Source organism: Bos indicus x Bos taurus, chromosome 2 (assembly GCF_003369695.1).
Source record: "Bos indicus x Bos taurus breed Angus x Brahman F1 hybrid chromosome 2, Bos_hybrid_MaternalHap_v2.0, whole genome shotgun sequence".
Classification (NCBI taxonomy): Eukaryota; Metazoa; Chordata; class Mammalia; order Artiodactyla; family Bovidae; genus Bos; species Bos indicus x Bos taurus.
The window spans coordinates 76661002-76680622 of NC_040077.1; the positions used below are offsets into that span (position 1 = coordinate 76661002).

The following is a 19621-nucleotide window of genomic DNA, read 5'->3' on the forward strand; positions in this document are numbered from 1 at the left end:
GTCCTTTTTTTTTTTTAAAAACGTCCTCCTTCTGCTAGGCTATGATCTTCTTGTGCTTTGAGAATCCTTCCTCAAATAAGAAGCCTTTCTCATTTATTTGTTTCTTTGGCTGTACCAGGTCTCAGTTTCCACATGTGGGATCTTTATGGCAACATGGGGGATCGTTTGCTGAGACCTTCAAACTCTTAGTTGCAGCAGGAGGGATCTTAGTCCCCTGACAAAGGATCTAACTCAGCCCCGTGCATTGGGAGCAGAGAGTCTTAGACACTGGACCAGCAGGGAAATCTCCACTATATTTTTTAGATAGATGGAATTTTCATCCCAGAGATTCTTCTACATGTCAACTTCTTAGAAAGAAAATAGCCTTCGTAGTAGATTTCTCAGAGTAGATTTCTCTCCTCCCAAAGGAATGTTACTATGTAACTATCTGAACAGAAGTTTTCAAAATTGATGTGTCCAAATTGTTGAACATTGAATAACAAGTTTGCATAAAATTCTCAATCTATTACCTTCTGGGTCACTTCCAACTAAAGATCTTTCATTTTTATTTTGTAACCTTGAGATTAGTCTATACTCTATGAAACACAAGATACTTTATGTCCTCAAGTCTTAATGGATTTGTTTCAAATGTGACAAAAATAATAGCTATTTTGACAATTAGCTCACAATTGCTGTGTGGGTAAAAATAGATATTTTGGGGTACATGAGGGGAGCAGAAGAAAATGGCTGTTGAGAACAGTTTGGCATCATGAAAAGAGACTATTGTTGATAATACAGTGTGGATTCTAATTTCTGTTTCTTGAACTATAAATTGTGAAGAAGTTCTTCATCTCTTCATTGCTTATTTGTGCAAGATGGAATTGGTGACACCCATATGCCAATCAGACACATTTGACTATAATTAAAAAAAAAAATTCACTCTGAACTGGTAAACGCAAGAATGGGAATCCACTGGTAACAGGGCATGTGACTAAGTACAGAATTGGTGGGATACTTTATTTCTGGTTAGATTCAGCAGTAAACAAATGTTCAATTCAGTTGCTCAGTCGTGTCTGACTCTTTGCGACCCCATGAATCTCAGCATGGCAGGTCTCCTTGTCCATCACCAAATCCCAGAGTTCACTCAAACTCATGTTCATCAAGTCGATGATGCCATCCACCCATCTCATCCTCTGTGCTCCTGTTCTCCTCCTGCCCCCCAATCCATCCCAGCATCAGAGTCTTCTCCAGTGAGTCAACTCTTCGCATGAGGTGGCCAAAGTACTGGAGTTTCAGCTTCAGCATCATTCTTTCCAAAGAAATCCCAGGGCCGATCTCCTTCAGAATGGACTGGTTGGATCTCCTTGCAACTCTCAAGAGTCTTCTCCAACACCACAGTTCAAAAGCATCAGTTCTTTGGCACTCAGCCTTCTTCACAGTACAACTCTCACATCCATACATGACCACTGGAAAAACCATAGCCTTGACTAGACGGACCTTTGTTGGCAAAGTAATGTCTCTGCTTTTGAATATGCTATCTAGGTTGGTCATAACTTTTCTTCCAAGGAGTAAGCGTCTTTTAATTTCATGGCTGCAATCACCATCTGCAGTGATATTGGAGCCCCAAAAAATAAAGTCTGACACTGTTTCCCCATCTATTTCCCATGAAGTGATGGGCCCAGATGCCATGATCTTCATTTTCTGAGTGTTGAGCTTTAAGCCAACTTTTTCACTCTCCTCTTTCACTTTCATCAGGAGGCTTTTTAGTTCCTCTTCACTTTCTGCCATAACAGTGTTGTCATCTGCATATCTGAGATTATTGATATTTCTCCTGGAAATCTTGATTCCAGCTTGTGCTTTATCCAGCCCAGCGTTTCTCATGATGCACTCTGCATATAAGTTAAATAAGCAGGGTGACAGTATACAGCCTTGACCTACTCCTTTTCCTATTTGGAACCAGTCTGTTGTTCCATGTCCAGTTCTAAATGTTGCTTCCTGACCTGCATATAGGTTTCTCAAGAGGCAGGTCAGGTGGTCTGGTATTCCCATCTCTTTCAGAAATTTCCACAGTTTATTGTGAATGATGGAGTCAAAGTCTTTGGCATAGTCAATGAAGCAGAAGTAGATGTTTTTCTGGAGCTTTCTTGCTTTTTCCATGATCCAGTGGATGTTGGCAATTTGGTCTCTGGTTCCTCTGCCTTTTCTAAAACCAGCTTGAACATCTGAAAGTTCACAGTTCACACATTGCTGAAGCCTGGCTTGGAGAATTTTGAGCATTACTTTACTAGTATGTGAGATGAGTGCAATTGTGTGGTAGTTTGAGCATTCTTTGGCATTGCCTTTCTTTGGGATTGGAATGAAAACTGACCTTTTCCAGTCCTGTGGCCACTGCTGAGTGTTCAAATTTGCTGGCGTATTGAGTGCAGCACTTTTACAGCATCATCTTTCAGGATTTGAAATAGCTCAACTGGAATTCCATCTCAGGCTCAATAAAGAACAGAAATGGTATGGACCTAACAGAAGCAGAAGATATTAAGAAGAGGTGGCAAGAATACACAGAACTGTACAAAAAAGATCTTCATGACCAAGATAATCACGATGGTGTGGTCACTCATCTAGAGCCAGACATCCTGGAATGTGAAGTCAAGTGGGCCTTAGAAAGCATCACTACAAACAAAGCTACTGTGATGCTTTCTAAGGCCCACTTGACTTCACATTCCAGGATGTCTGGCTCTAGGTGAGTGATCACACCATGGTAATTATCTTGGTCATGAAGATCTTTTTTGTACAGGTCTTCTGTGTATTCTTGCCACCTCTTCTTAATATCTTCTGCTTCTGTTAGGTCCATACCATTTCTGTCCTTTATCAAGCCTATCTGAGAGCCTTAGAGAACAGTAAATGTTAATACTAATACTAAGTACTTTTATACTAAATGGCTAAGTATTTACTTTGATTAAACATAGTTCAGTTCAGTTCAGTTCAGTCACTGAGTCATGTCTGACTCTTTGCGACCCTGTGAACTGCAGCACGCCAGGCCTCCCTGTCCATCACCAACTCCCAGAGTCCACCCAAACCCATGTCCATTGAGTCGGTGATACCATCCAACCATCTCATCCTCTGTCATCCCCTTCTGTTCCTGCTCTCAATCTTTCCCAGGATCAGGGTCTTTTCAAATGAGTCAGCTCTTCGCATCAGGTGGCCGAAGTATTGAAATTTCAGCTTCAACATCATTCCTTCCAATGAACTCCCAGGACTGATCTCCTTTAGGATGGACTGATTGGATCTCCTTGCAGTCCAAGGGACTCTCAACAGTCTTCTCCAAAACCATGGTTCCAAAGCATCAATTCTTCAGCGCTCAGCTTTCTTTATAGTTCAGCTTTCACATCCATACATGACCACTGGAAAAACCATAGTCTTGACTAGAAGTACCTTTTTGGCAAAGTAATGTCTCTGCTTTTTAATATGCTGTCTAGGTTGGTCATACCTTTCCTTCCAAGGAGTAAGCATCTTTTAATTTCATGGCTGCAATCACCATCTGCAGTGATTTTAGAGCCCCCAAAAATAAAGTCAGCCACTGTTTCCACTGCTTCCTCATCTATTTGCCATGATGTGATGGGACTCGTGCCATGATCTTAGTTTTCTGAATATTTGAGCTTTAAGGCAACTTTTTCACTCTTCTCTTTCATCAAGAGTCTCGTTAGTTCTTATTCACTTTCTGCCATAGTACTAAGTGCTTTATATTCATTATTTAATTATGCTTTCAAATTATCCTATGTATAATATTATGTTTGACTCATAGTCCAAAATGCAGATGAGGACATAAATCTTGAGCTGGTAAATAACACACCCAGAGTCACCCAGTAAGATTCAGAATCCAGGATTCAATTCTCTGTTCATTTGAACAAGTCCTTATTCTGCTTTGCAAAACTACCTCAAAGACCAAGAATGTTAGAAATCGAAAAAATAGCATTAATTTCCTTCTTGTTTTGAAGCATAGGACATTCAGCAAGTCTTTACAACTGAATGCAAAGTTGTATGTGCTTTTTTCTTTTTTCTGGAGGTATGTTTGTCATCAGATTCTCAGAGAGTCCATGCCTCCAAAAAATTTTAGCAATATTTCATTTCATTTATGGCTGTCATTTTACAGGTGAATACATGAGAGGTCAGAGAGGTTGATAGACTACAGTAAGATCTTGCCTCTTCTTTATTCCATTATGGTTCCTGATATGTCTCACATGCCTGACTTTAAGGACACAGAGTTGGTGTCACAGTTCAAGGAAGCAAGGGCTTTGTATAGAAGCTTTAGATAGTTTTTCTAATTGCTTAGGAGTACTGCGTATTCAATTGCTCATGCTTATGGTACTTTCCTCCACTTGACATGCCCCTTCTTTGCCAGTCTTCTCTAATGTACACCATGAGCTCATTTTGTTTCATTTGTCTCTGCTTAGCACAAGCTTGATTTGGTAAAAACCCACCCAAAGACTCAAGTAACTCCTTAACTTTGTCTTGAACCATACGGTATAAATAATGAGGGAGGATATTTGTCAGACTGTTGGGAAAAGGAAAGGCAGGAAGGTAAATTAATGATAAAGGTAATGCTACCACAGGGCCACCAGCTTTCCCATCTTGGGCCACTGGGCTATGTCTATCCCCCCAGAAAATAAGAGCTAGTTCATGTTGGTCTCAAGTGTCCAGTCCACCAAGTCACTAGCCAATGTTGGATGTATCACCATGTATTCACTTTTTAATTTCATTCAGTTTTTTTGAAGAACCTATATTATACTGATTTATATCCAGAGTTGACTGCCCAGGTAGGGCTTGCATAGGTTTTGAGGATGAACGATTTGTCACAGGACAAGTGGGTTAAAAAGTGAGCTCCAGAGACACATCACCGGGATTTAAATACCAACTCTGCCGACTCTGGGTTGGAGTAATTTATCAGCTATCTGTGGATCAGTTCCCTCCTTTCTCATAGGATTGTAATGAGTTGATTAATGAAAACTGCTTAGCAGAGTGCCTGGATCATGGTAAGCACTCAGTAAATGTTGGCTATTATTATTACATTTCACTGATCCTTCCCTAGTTCTAAGAATGAGTTAAGCATAGTTAGTCTTGAGTAGTGACTTGAATAAAGTTAAATAATAATAATATTAGATGTTTTTTAAGGACTTAATATCTTGATGTAAAATTAAAAGAATAAGAAAATCGCAAAGTTGGATGTAGTATGTGCAATGTAACATTTTAATGAATGAAATTTTAGTTTGATGAGAGCTTCCTGTATACAAGGCCCAGTCCTAGGTTCTGGTTTTCCAATAAATGAGGTATTCATCTAGAGTTTTCAGACTAACTGAGAGACAGACCATAAACAGATCATTATACAACAAAGGGATAAATGTTGAAGTAGAGATAAGCACAGTCTGGAAACATAACATGGAGTTAAGGATGGCAGGGGGTGGAGAGCAGACAGAGCTGTGCAGCCAGCCCTCCACAAAGATGTGCTGTCTGTGTGGAACTTAATATCCACAAGATCAGCTTTGCAGAAAGGCTTTTAGCGAAATCTTTAGCAGCCCTCCCCATCAGTCTCACCAGTCCTCACCTGTGTTTTTAAAGAGAAATGCATTTATCTTCACCCTCTCAGTAATTGTTTATTTGGTCTCTGGATGAGCAGAGCTTCAAGGTGGCACTGGTGGCCTGATAAGAAACAGGAAATGGCTCAGTGGGACAACTTTGTTCTTATTTAATCTTTTCATTGTTGAATCAGATTTGCTCCCTTCAATTCTGTTTCCTTTAATGCATAGACTTATGAGGCAAAGACAATTGATCTAGGTTGATAAATCATGTTGGTAATAATAACTATTATTGTTGAGTTCATCCTACATGTCAGGCACAGTTCTAGCAACTTTGTCAGGATGAATTTATAAACAACCTGACAACTAGTTAATATTTTATTCTCATTTTACAAAGGAGAAGACTAAGTGATAATGTTCTCATTTTACAAAGGAGAAGACTAAGAGCTAACAAGCTTGAAAACTTGCCTTAGGTTATGATGGCTCCAGAGTCTGTGTCTCAAATCCCATTAAAAAAATATTTATTCATTTGTCTATATTTTGGCTTGCTGGGTCTTCATTGTGTGGAGTGTACTTCTTATCGTGGTAGCCTCTCTTGTGGTGGAGCATGGGCTTCAGTAGTTGTGGCTCACAGGCTCTAGAGCACTGGCTCAATAGTCGTGTTGCACGGGTTTAGTTGTTCCATGGCATGTGGGATCTTCCCAGAGAAGTAATCAAACTCCTGTCCCCTGCATTGGCAGGCAATTTCTTAACCACAAGACCACTAGGGAAGCCCTCAAATCTCATTTTTAAACCTTTTTTCTTATTGCCTCTCTTTGGGGTCATGGTTCACATTCACCAGGAGGGAAAATCAAATTCTCTCAAATTTGAAATCCTCATATTGAAATATTCTTTATCAAGGTCTGCTTTCTATTAAAATTTAAAGGTTGAGGATGGTATGATTCAGGGTGATGTTTGACCTTTGGTATTGCTGAAAATTCAGATCTGTTAGTTGATGATCTTGTCAAAGAAATACACATATCCTATTTTGGGAGTAAAAAAGGGGGGACCATCAAAAGGTTCTGAGAAGAAAGGAAGGTCTGGAATATGAAGGTTCCTGTTCCTGAAAGGGGACTGTCTTCTCCTCAAATTCAATTTATTATTTTCTTCTCCACATCCTTCAGATGTAGATGTCTTACATAATAATGGAAAATATAAGAAGATATACTAAATTAAAGAAAAATGATGAAGATTCTAATTACTGAGGAATCTTTGAACAAATTATTTCTACTTTCATTTTTTTGCCCATAAAATGGAAGTTAAAAATGATACTTTTTTTCATAGAGTTGTTCTGAGGATTAAAATGAGAGCATCTATGGTCAGTGCTTAGAAAAGTGCTCAGCAGAGTTCACTGTATGTACTGTGCTGCTGCTACTTCTTTTTGTTTTTCAGGGATGATAGTAACATCGTCACTACCACCAAAACCACTACCACCACCACCATCCTCACCAGTATGACCAACACTATCCTTTCAAACATCATTACCACCACTGTCGTCATCACCACCACCATCCTTACCAATATGACCATAACCACTCTCCTCACCACCATCCTCACCAGTATGACCAACACTATCCTTTCAAACATCAGTACCACCACTGTCGTCATCACCACCACCATCCTTACCAATATGACCATAACCACTATCCTCACCATTATCATCACCATCATTACCACCACCTCTGCCACCATCATGACCACCATTATCTTCCTATCATCATCATCATCATCATCATCATCATCATCATAGGTGCATTATACCCAACAGCTTCTTCTTGTCCAATACAATAAGAAGATTATTTTAGAAGGGTAGAAAGAGTCATGAAAAAAAATCCCTGTGTGGGGAGTTGAGGGGGAGGGAGAGTGGTATTTGACTTAGATACTGCCAATTCCAGTGATGCAGATAAGGCACTTAAAATTTCTGAGCCTCATTTTGAAAAAAAATTCAGGGATAGCATGAATGCTTGTATCATATGTATTGAAAAAATAATACATTACAGAATAATAATATATAATACATATAATAATGTTATAAATATATGAAATGCATTACTATAATACACATAATGAATAAGCAAAGCAGTGGACTTTCCAGAGTGTGCTCTTCTCTCTGTAGGAGGGTGTCGTCTTAGCTAACCCAGGATCTATAGCTATCTATAAGCACACAAGTGAAGTCAGAACAGATCTGCAAAATCTAGCACCTTGGCACTGGTGTATTTTATCAGATTGGCATCAGTGGCCCTGGTCCCTATTCTATTTCCTGAATTTTCACAATGAGAACAAATGAGGGAAAAAGATGGAGCTTGGGATTTAGTAGTTGGTAGTTATTATTATCAATGGAAATTTCAATACTGCAGGTATTTCAACCGAAGTCCTCCCTACCTAGCATTTATAATCGTTTTACCATTCGCTCAGAATATGCTTGTGTCCTAAATGCACTGACAACTCCCTTCATCTTTCTACTTGTTTCCATTTTTGGTTTCAGCTCCTTCTGAGATCACTTTTGCCATTGATGTTGGGAATGGCCCCATAGAGCTCATAGTCCAGTCTCCTTCTTCTCTGAATGACAACCAATGGCATTACGTCCGGGCAGAGAGGAACCTCAAGGAGACCTCGCTCCAAGTGGACAACCTCCCGAGGATGACCAGGGAGACCTCAGAAGAGGGCCATTTCCGGTTACAGCTCAACAGCCAGCTGTTTGTAGGTAGGGGACATCTTAAGGTGCCCTTTGTGCTAAAAACCCTACATGACCACAGTGGAATTGGGCCCAAGGAGTATTACTATTTTATTTTAGTCCTAGAAATGATTACAGTATTTCATAAAGCATTTAAAATTACAGATGTAATTTTACAAATTCTTCCTTTCTAGATTCATTAGCTTCAAGAATGAAAGATTGCCATTGCTTAGCAAAGTTTGCAGGGGTCTCAGACTCTTTTTGTATCTTTTCTCCTTGTTCATATTGTACCTTTAGATGTCTAGGGACTCCTATTATTTTTCATCCTTGTAATCAAAATATACTCTCAGAAAAAGGAGTGCAAGCTATTTAAACCTTTTTAGATGTTGACTCTGTCAGTGGGCTACAATTCACCTTTCTTAGTGACACCTAACTCCTGATGATTTTTGATAACCATGTAATGATATATGTTATAGCATCTTCAAGGGATTTGGGGAATCAACAATATGGCAGGGGAGGGAACTAGAGGTTTTTAAGCTAAGAACTTCTTTAATACTCCCAGAAATCACATCCCTTAGGTGGCTGCCTGATACTTGCACAGAAAAATAGCCTGGTCCCCAAGCATACATCTCCCCACTGATCATTCCCTCCTTGAGACTCAGAATCAGCCTTTAAATAAGTTGCTCATCTGAGCTGACTGCCATTGCTGGCAATAGGGCCTGGGGGGCTCAAACATCTTTCACTGAGCCTTTCATTCATTCTTTCCATAAATATTAAGTGAGTACCAAAAACAAATCAGGTTCCTTGTTGGATGGTGGGAATTGAAAGATGACTTATGCAATAAAACATCTTTTTCAAGTGCTCACTGTGTGTGTGTGTGTGTGTGTGTGTTGTGTGTGTGTGTGTGTGTGTGTGTGTGTGTGTGTGTGTGTTGTGGGAGACAGAGAGAGACAGAAATAGAGAGAATTTCACCACATTAGTCCATATAGGAAAAGAAAGGTTCACATTATTGCTATAATTTAGGAGGGATTCTTTGAAATTAGGTTGAGCAGGGCATATATAGGTTTAAAGTACAAAACAGAGCTGTAAATGTTAGGTATATTGTATTATTATCAAAGCCAAGACACTGCTCTTATCTGAAACTTGAAATTCAGATGCTTAGAACAGTAGTACCAATAAGTTCCAAAATTTGCCAGTATACCCAGGTTTAAGTTTTTTTCCTTATGTATTTATTTTATCAGCTCACACTATATAGCTTTACTGCTAGTAATGAAATGTCATCAACTATCAATGGATGTATCTTAATTGCTTTCTTGAAATCCGGGTCTGTGCAACTTTTAACTCTGAGTAAAGTTGTCACTAAGAACACACCAACTAAAAGAAAAGAAGTAACAGAATATGTAATCTGTCTTTCCAACAGTAATCATATTTCTTTCTTCATCTATCATGTTTTACATATTCAGCAGAAGCTAAGACATAAGTGATTAAGAGCATTTTTATGAATGATGATGAAAAGGCATTCACTTAATTAACCTACATAAGCGATATGATTTACTATTAAAATGTATATTTTTAATTTATATTGATGTCTTAATTCTATTTAAACATAACATTTTATTGCTCTGAATAAGTTTGCTAGTCATCAAGATTTAATGTCTTTTTTGGTATAATCAATTCAAGTACTTTGCAATTTTCATAAATTATATTCCATGCCAAAGTTTAATTTATCTTCAGGCTATATTGATGAATCTTTCTGGTTGAAAGGTGTGTATAAAGATGGAATTTTTCAATCCCTTCATGCAAATTTCATGTAGTTATGAAATTATCATACAGCTTGAAAATGTGACAAACTTTGTGCAAGTTGAAAGTGAAAAGAGGCAGCTGTGTTTCTTGCAGGTTTTAATCTCTAGACATTTCTGTTAAATTGATCACAAATGCAGTGAATAAAAGCTTGTCTATGGGTCTGGAGGAGACACCTTGCTCAAGCTGCTGCCAAGGTCAGCTACTGCAAGAGCACCTGTTTCTGTTATGTTTCTTTCTAATAAGTTCCATCTCAGATGTTACTATGCTTTATTGAATTTGGCTTAATATACTTGAAGAAGAAAAAATGCCATTGGAGGTCATTTAGTCTGTTGGTTTGAATTTTACTGTTTAATGTTCAGTCTGCTTAGAAATGTTGGGTGGCAAAAAAAAAAAAAAAATTGAAGTCTTGATATTTCCATTTTGTATGGTTCAGGGGTTAAAAAAACAAACAAGCAAACAAACAAACAAAAACCCTCTACTTAGCTAGAGCAGCCAAAATTAATTGCATTCTCTATCATTCAGAAATTTTGTCCCTGGATTTTTATACTTGCTAGGCAGAAAAACTATGATTGCTGTGTGCTTTTTTCCTTTAATTTTTTAAATTGAAGTATAGTTGAATTACAATGTCGTGTTAGTTTCAAGTGTATAGCAAAGTGACACCATTCTACGTATCCATATAGGCATTCTTTTTCAGGTTCTTTTCTGAATATAGGTTATTACAAAATATTGAGTATAAGTCCCTGGTGCTATATAGTAGGTCCTTGTTGGTTATCATTTGGTTAACTGGATAGATTGAATGTGACGTTACTTAAATATTCATTTGGATATGTCTGTCTAGACACTTTTAACCACTGAAGGATCTTTCAATCAAAACAGACTGTGGTTCAGCATGGTAATCACTGGTATTGCTGTTGTGTCCATGAGTGCTTCCTAAGTACCAGATTGAATTTTATAGAATGGATGCACCTCTTAGCAATGCTCCTGTCATTGGAATGTGAAATGTTGAAGTGCTGATACCCAAGTCAATGCATGCTGGATTCCCAGAATCAATATTGTAACTGCAGACTTTTATTTCCCTGGTAGTTAGGGACAGTTGCAACCATGCCATTTCAGTGGTGGCATCTTTTGAATAGAGTAGGAGAAATTTCGTAACACGAGCTTCTGAGATGAATGCAGCAAGCTTGGGATTGTTTCAGCTTTAAAACCCTTGGCTGCATAATCCCTCTCTTTTGCTATTCCTTACTCCTCTGTCCATGGGATTCTCCAAGTAATCCCATGGACAGAGGAGACTGGTGGGCTACAGTCCATAGGGCTGTAAAGAGTTGGACATGACTGAGTGACTTAGCATGCATGTTCTAGCTTTTCAAGTCAATATGAGGATGAGGCAAGAGAAATCTAAGAAGTAGCACCTTTTACTAAAAGTGAAATGAAGAGATCTAGGTTTGAACTCCAGGTCAACTGCCATCAGATCTTGGGACACTAGTAGGAAAGCAACTAGCCTAAATGGACACATTGTCTTTATTTGCAGAATGAAATTGATGAGTATGGTAATGGAACTCTTACAACTTGTGGATATGCTATCATCTCCATGTGTATGTTAGACATGACAATTATGCTTACCCTCATGCCTGTGTGTATGTAACAGCAAGGAAAATATCTCATTGTCCCCAAATCTGACGTCTAATCTTTCCTAATATGTTGGGATTATAGTCTAGACACTGTAGAGCTGTGAGACTGAGCCTTATTTTGTGTTACTTTACTTTTTTCTTACCTTTTTGGCCTTTTATGAACCTTTTTTTTTCTTTTTCTTCCTTTTTTTTGGCTCAGCTGCTTTATTTGTATCAAAATAAATTGAAGTAACTCCCACTTAGAACTCCTTGGGGAAAATATCACATTAACTTGATAAATCATAAAGTTGCAGAGTCTCACCCTGCCCCTCTGTGCTGCGCCTGCTTCCACACCAGTTGGGAATTATTATTCCTATTTTCAGATGAAGCATGTCAAACGTGGCGAGGTCAGCGGTGAAGGCAGGCAAAGCAGTGCTCATTTGCTCTGTGCCCTGACACGTCATGGTGCCAGAGTCTCTCTGTGAAATAGTTACTTACATTTACTCTTGAGAGTGCCCCACAAGGATGGCTTTCCTGACACAGGCCAGAAGAGTTTTCTATCAGAAAAGATGTATGTCTGCACAGGAGGAGATATACATCCTTTTCACATTAAGGAAGAATTAGGAAATCACCTTTAAGCATATTTGTTACGCAAAACCATTGTTGTGTGAAGGACGTCAATGGTGAGAAGTGAAGATATCATTGTCTTTCTACATCCTATACTTTCTGATGATAAGGTCTGATTTACCAAAAGTTTTTTTCAAAGCTAAATATGTCAAGTATACTTGAATCATTTTAGCAAAAAATATTAATACAGGATTTCTAATATTTCTTGTAATAGTTCAGTAAGAGGAGGTGTCCTGATTCATTTAAGAAGTTCATAGCAGACCTCAGTACACTAGCAGGCAAGTCCTATGAATGCTTTGCTTCCTCAGTGCTTCTATGATAAAGAAAAAAACAAGAGCCACCTGCTTCCTCTTGCACTTTTTTTTTTCCCCAACACCATATATGCTCCACAAAATCAGATTCTTAGAATTTGAACATACTAAAAAAAAAAAACAAAACAAAAAAACACTAGTTCTTTTTATTGACAGAGAAGTAAATGATTAAATGACTCTTCCAGTGACTTACCTGGCAGTCCAATGGTTAAGACACTGCACTTCTAATGCATGGAGCAGGGGATCAGTCTCTGGTTGGTGAAGTAAGATCCTGAATGTTGTGCAGCACAGCCAAAAGGGAAAAAGAAAAAACAAAAAAGCAAATGATTCCTTCCACTACATGATGCCTCATTTTGAAGTTGTTGATCATTGTTAAATCCACCCTGAAGCCCATGTTAGTTTTTTCTGCTCCCAATATTCCAAAACCCTTTTGGAAATGTTTATCAACAATCTCTAAAACTTTAACTGAAGCTCATTTTGTCACATACTGGCTGCATTGGATTGTTAATGGGCCATTGATGGAGAATGTAGACTTTTCTTATTCGGTTTCACTGTTTACATTTTTAATTCTGCCTTTGAGAAAACATATGTCAAAGCATGCCATCTTTTTTTTTAAAGAGAAGTACAACATGGCATCATTTTTCTCAGGCAGCCCAGGGAGAAAAGCCCTGAGATTTGGACCGCAACAAAAACTCAATAATGGAAGCAGTCATTCCGATTACCCTGGCACCTCCGGTCATCAAAATCTGTAACTCAGTAAAGAAACAAAACATTAATACAGAACTGTTTATGTGGAGCCAGGGTGATAGTTATAAAAAGGAACTCAAACCAGACCTTTCTGAGAAATAAAACAGTACTCTCTGGACATTCAAGGACCTAAACTGAGGGAAATGAGAAGCTGCTTGTCTTTTCCAAAGCCAAGATGCTATTGAGCTTACGTAACTAGGACGTCCAGGGAAGCTTCAGTTTAGAAAAGAATGGACCCAGCCAGGCATGCTGATGCTGCAATGCTGCCTATAACTTGTTTCATATCTGCAAGGCTCTGGCAACAAAGCTGATGACTAAGAAGAGGAGAGAAGAAAGCCTTGGAGGAGAGTAATGGAGCAGAAGAAGACATCATCAAACCCTCTGAACATGTGACTGGCAGATTTACACTCTGGTCTCATTGTAGTATCAAATTTCTTCTGATTCAGAGAGAAAAGAATTTGGCTTCAGCGCCACTTGTGTTGGGGAAGACAATTCTGTAGAAGAGGTGAAAAGTGCCATGTTTTAATTCAGCTTCCTGCTTCATCATCCATGTCTCAGGCTAAAGATTAAGGGTCATCGCAGGCCCTATCTGTGATGTGTAGAGAGGCTGAGGAACCTGAGGTAGGCAGTCTCTGGGATGTGCTGCCCAGGTACCCATTCAAGAAGGCTCTGCCACTGGGAGTGCTGTTGGAAGACAGTCTTTCTCTGTCTGTCCTTTCAGCTACTGCACCTGCTGCCAAGATACACCCAGACAACAGTCAGTTGACTCCAGAATACAAAGACCCAACCATTTTGGCCCAAGGAAGCAAATCTCTGATCGATTTTTCTTGCTCTGCCACTCTCCATGGGGCTGTTCTAGATGGTCAGACCTGTCCCAGAGCTCACTTCTCTGCCCATTTATGCTTCTTTCCCCTCTGGATCAAAGATGTGTTTCCTAAAGTTTCCCCCTAAAAAACACCATGCCTCTTTAATTTCATCTCAAGCCTGTTTTCTGGAGAACCCTAGCAGTGGCAGAATGACATGGATTTATTGTGCAAAATATACACAGAGACACACATACACACACTTTTTAAAATCAAAGTAACTGTCTTTGATTTAAGAAATTTATTTTTCATTCCTCCCAGGCATTAGCCATAAAATATTGCCTACTCTTCTCCCATTTTCTTCTTAAAAGTACTCTTTAAATTTAATGGGTTCCTTAGAGTCAAGTTTGTATTGTTGTGATTCATACTCTCTCTTATTTTTGGTGGCCCGGCATGTGGAATCTTAATTACTGGGCCAGGAATTGAACCCACATCTCCTGCCTTGGAAGCAGAGTCTTAACCATGAGACTATCAAGGAAGTCTCTGACTCATAGTCTTCCAATGGTATTTTCCCTCAAACTAGGATGGGTTTGAGTTTGAGTTTCCCTCAAACTACCCTCAATTTACCTGGCAGACTCCTCTTCATTGATGATGCAAAAGATTAAAAAAGTTCTTTAAATATCTTCTTCTTCTTATTATTTGTCCTAAGTATTATGTATTGTGGAGTTAAGATCTTTCCTGTAACAGTTTTTACTTTCTAATGATGAACAGCACCATTTTAACTGATACTAGTTGTATGTGTTAAAAATCACATCTTCCAAAAGCTAAAATCATGAGTCTCAGGCAAATAGAAAATGAACGTGTCAAAGATTTTATTTCACTCATTAATTAATGAGGAAGCCATTAAGATGTCATGACCAGTTCAGAGAACATCTAAAAAGCTAGGATATGGTGTGGGGAATTTAACAACAAAGAGAGGATAAAGTTGTGATATTAGATATGAAGCTCTTGCTTACCATGCCATCTTTGGAGGTATCTGTAACACTGGAAAGAAATTACCTGCATCCCCACTGGACAAATGTCATCTATGACTTTTTGTTTTATTTCCAAGTTTCAACTTATTTTTGCTGATAAGACAGTGTTGATGATGTGTCCCTAGTCACATGGCAGCCACCACTTCCACAAAGGAAGCTGGAATAAGAAAGAACCCCAAAGTGATTACTGCACAATTGCATCAAAATGTCACAGCAATGTTAGTATATTGGATTGTGAGAACCGCTTGTCATGAATTGCCCTTGCTCCTATTCTTTTAGTGAATTGTAGGCTCCTTTTGCATTTCAAGGTCTCCCGGGCTTAGCCGTAAAATCACTCTGGGGTGGCTGGGACTAGTAGGGAAAATTCTTAAAGCTTATAATTACAGACTTAACTTTATTGACTTATTTCTTTGAATGGGCCTATGGTTCAACTTTTGAGGTAATCTCTGTTCTCAGCAGGGTCTCCCAGGAGAAAACTAATCAGATTTCCAGGGCCCTAACATCCAGGAAACCCTGAAACTGCTGTCAGTCAGGTAATGACTTGGCCTGGCAGCCAGCCTGGAAGAAGTGAATAGGTTCTCTGGCTGACTCTAGAAAAGACCTGGGGCTCATGTTGCTATTGCAAGAAGTTGGTTTAAGGCTATTTTTGATAGTGACTTTACTGGTGATACTTCATCTTTAAAAACTGTGGCAGAAGGAAGCACAGTGAGGGGTGAATTGGCTCTCCTTTTTATGAGATGGGAGATGATCCTTTTAGTCAAAATGGCTCATGTTGCAATTCCATACTCTGATTAGGATTATGGTGGACTTTCCTGCCTCATTGTCTTCTTTTTAAAATCATTTGAAAGAGCATTTTTTACTTTTTTAATTTAAATTTATTTTATAATAGAGTATAGTTGATTGACAATCTATTTGTTAATCTTTGACAATAATTTGACATAATTTGACAATCTATGTGTTATTTTCATGTGTACAGCGAAGTGATTCAGTTATACATATACATATGCCCACTTTTTTTTAGATTTTTTTCCCATGTAGATTATTACACTGTATTGAGTAGAGTTCCTTGTGCTACACAGTAGGTCCTTGTTGGTTATCTATTTTACATATTGCCATTATCGTTTAGTCAGTCGTTCAATTTTGTCCAACTCTTTGTGACGCTAGGGACCACAGCCAGCCAGGCTCCCCTGTCCATGGAATTCTCCAGGGAAGAATTCTGGAGTGGGTTGCCATGCCCTTCTCTAGTTTTACATATGGAGAATCCCATGGACGGAAAAGCCTAGTAGGCTGCAGTCCATGGGGTCGCACAGAGTCGGACACGACTGAAGCGACTTAGCAGCAGCAGCAGCAGCAGTGTGTATATGTTAATCCCAACCTCCTAATTTATGCCTCCTCCCTTTCCCCAATGGTAACCATAATTTCGTTTCCTTGTCTGTGTGTCTATTTTTGTTTTTTAAATAAGCTCATTTCTGTCATTTATTTCAAACTCCATGTGTCAGTGATATCATATGGTATTTGTCCTTCTCTCTCTGACTTACCTCACTTGATATAATAATCTCCAAATCCATCCATGTTGCTGCAGATGCCTGCCCTATCAAATGATGTTCTCTCAGGGGTATCTCCAGATGAGATGCAAAACTGTACTTCAGAGAATTCTTTGGGAAGACAGTTGGACCACTAAGTCAACCACCTAGAACTATGTTGGGAGTTGTCCTTACTGCTCCACAATTCTGTAGGCAACAGAAACAGGAATAATTCAAGTGCTTGCTTGTTTCTTTCTCCTTATCCTGAATTATAAATAATAACCATATGGGGATTTCCATAGAATACCCATATACCACTCTACTGGGCAAAATCTTGTGCCTTGTCACCATTCTGCTAAAAAGAAGGCAAATGCTTATTTTTGGCTTGTGGTCTTGAGGGGGCGGGGGGAAACCTTTACAGAAAACCAAGATGAATATTACATATGGACTCCAATCCACACACTAGGCACAAACATGCTGATTCTGGGAAAGATGTTTGCTAATGTCCAAATAACACATAGATTAATAAAGGATTTTTATAAATATACACAATTCTAGATATAGCAAGGTGGTTCTTTTTTGAAACTTGAAATAATTTTTAAATTACTCAAAAAAGATTGGAAGCATTATGCATAATACACATAATAAATGAAAATTTATTTTAAATTATTCAGTCAATACACAAATACATGTTTGCTATAAAATTATTCAATAATAATCCTAGTGCTCGTCCTAGAGACAACTGATATTAGGCCACTGTGATACTTTCCTGGCCTCATTCGAGGCAGTCACATACATTTAAATACACTAAGGAAACACCATGCAGTATTATTATTTGTGTACTTACATAAGCAGGGCTTCCCTGGTGGCTCACACAGTGAAGAATCTGCCTGCAATGCAGGAGACCTTGGTTACATTCCTGAGTCGGGAAGATCCACTGGCGAAGGAAATGACAACCCACTCTAGTATTCTTGCCTAGAGAATTCCATGGACAGAAGAGGCTGGCAGGCTACAATCATGGGTTGCAAACAGTTAGACACAACTGAGTAACGAACACTTTCACTGTTTTCACTTTTTTTTTTTCTTTTTTACATAAGCAGTATACTTATATGTGTTATACCACAGTGTGCTTGCTAGTTTTGTTTTTTTGCATTTTTGTTTAATATATGCCATGGGAAACATAGCATGTCAGTATAAATCGCATATGATTTTAAACTGCTATATTGTATTTTACTCATATTTTTAGCTTTTGTTTATGTTATTGTTTTGTTTTCTACTATTTTTATGTCTTCATTTAATACGGAATTTGTTTGAGGTAGTATTGTAACTTTATTTTCCAAAATATTATTTCTATCTCCATTTATTTCATGGTTCTTTCTCTCCCTAGCTACTTAGAATCTCTCTCTCTCTCTCTCTCTCTCTCTCTCTCTCTATATATATATATATATATAAAATAAGGTATGAAATGTCTCTCTATACAGAATGTGTTTATGAAATGGATAACCAACAAAAACATATTGTATAGCACATGTAACTCTGCTCAATGTTATGTGCCAGCCTGGATGGGCAGGGAGTTTGGGGGGAAATGGACATGTATATGTATGGCTGAGTCCCTTCACAGTTCACCACAAAATATCACAACATTGTTAATTGCATATATCCCAATGCAAATGTTTTTGCTGTTTAAAAAATTACAATAAAAAGATATTGGAAAAAAAAGGAAGAAAAATACGTTTCTGAATTTCCTGCTCTGTTTTATTTATGTAGTTTTCTTTCCAGGTCCTGTTTCAACATTATACTTATAGGGCATATTTTAATATTGAATAGAACATCCCTCTCTGCTCACCCACCCCGCCAACACAAGGACAGATGATTCCTTTTCAACACTCTGTTAACTACTAATAATTATTTTCTTTATGGTTCTTAGAATTAGCTTTTCATGTTATATGAAAATAATTTTTCTTGGGCTATTCTCTGGGATTTTATTGCATTGAAGAGAATAACTATACATTCCTAAATTATATCAAAGCATGTTCCATCTATTCTAAATGAGTCAAGGTAAATTTTTTTTATTTTCCTTTTTACAGTCCTTTACAGTCCTAGATCTTAAGTTAATTTCTGGATGTTTGGCTGCTTTTGTTGATGAATAAGATTCTTTTCTTGCTATCACATGGTCTAATTGGTTATTGTTGCTCTATAGGAACATTATTGATTTTGTATATTGATATTTATACCCATCCACATTCTTATATATTTATTTTGATTGGAATAGCTTGCCATTTTTATTTTGGGAACTAGAACTAAGGACGGAAGTTCATAACACTGTACAGGAGGGGAAGATCAAAAACATCCCCAAGAAATAAGAAATGAAACAAGGCAAATGGTTGTCTGAGGAGGCTTGATAAACAGCTGAGAAAAGAAGAGAAGTAAAAGCAAAAGAGAAAGGAAAATATACACCCAACTAAATGCAGAGTTCTAAAGAATAGCAAGGAGAGATAAGAGGCCTTCTTAAGAGAACAATGTAAAGAAATAGAGAAGAATAATAGATGAGAAAGACTAGATCTCTTCAAGAAAATTAGAGATACTAAGGGAACATATCATGCAAAGATGGGCATAATAAGAGATAGAAACAGTAAGGAGCTAACAGATATAGATTACACAGAGGAAGTGACAAATAGATTCAAGGGATTAGAACTGACAGAGTGCCTGAAGAACTATGGATGGAGGTTCATGACATTATACAAGAGACAGGGATCAAGACCATCCCCCCAAAAAGCAATGCAAAAAAGCAAAATGGCTGTCTGAGGAAGCCTTACAAGTAGCTGTGAAAAGAAGAAAAGTGAAAAGCAAAGGAGAAATGGAAAGGCATACCCATTTAAATGCAAAGTTCCAAAAAATAGCAAGGAG

The 19621-nt window shown here is 38.1% G+C and overlaps 1 protein-coding gene across 1 annotated transcript in view; it reads left to right on the plus strand.

The window, feature by feature from the left end:
• CNTNAP5 (contactin associated protein like 5) overlaps positions 1 to 19621 on the plus strand; it is a 1040194-nt gene that overhangs the window by 853534 nt on the left and 167039 nt on the right. Inside the window, exon 17 of the mRNA XM_027562987.1 lies at positions 8071 to 8289. Within this exon, the coding sequence (XP_027418788.1) occupies positions 8071 to 8289 (219 nt within the window). The remainder of the gene's footprint in view (positions 1 to 8070; positions 8290 to 19621) is intronic.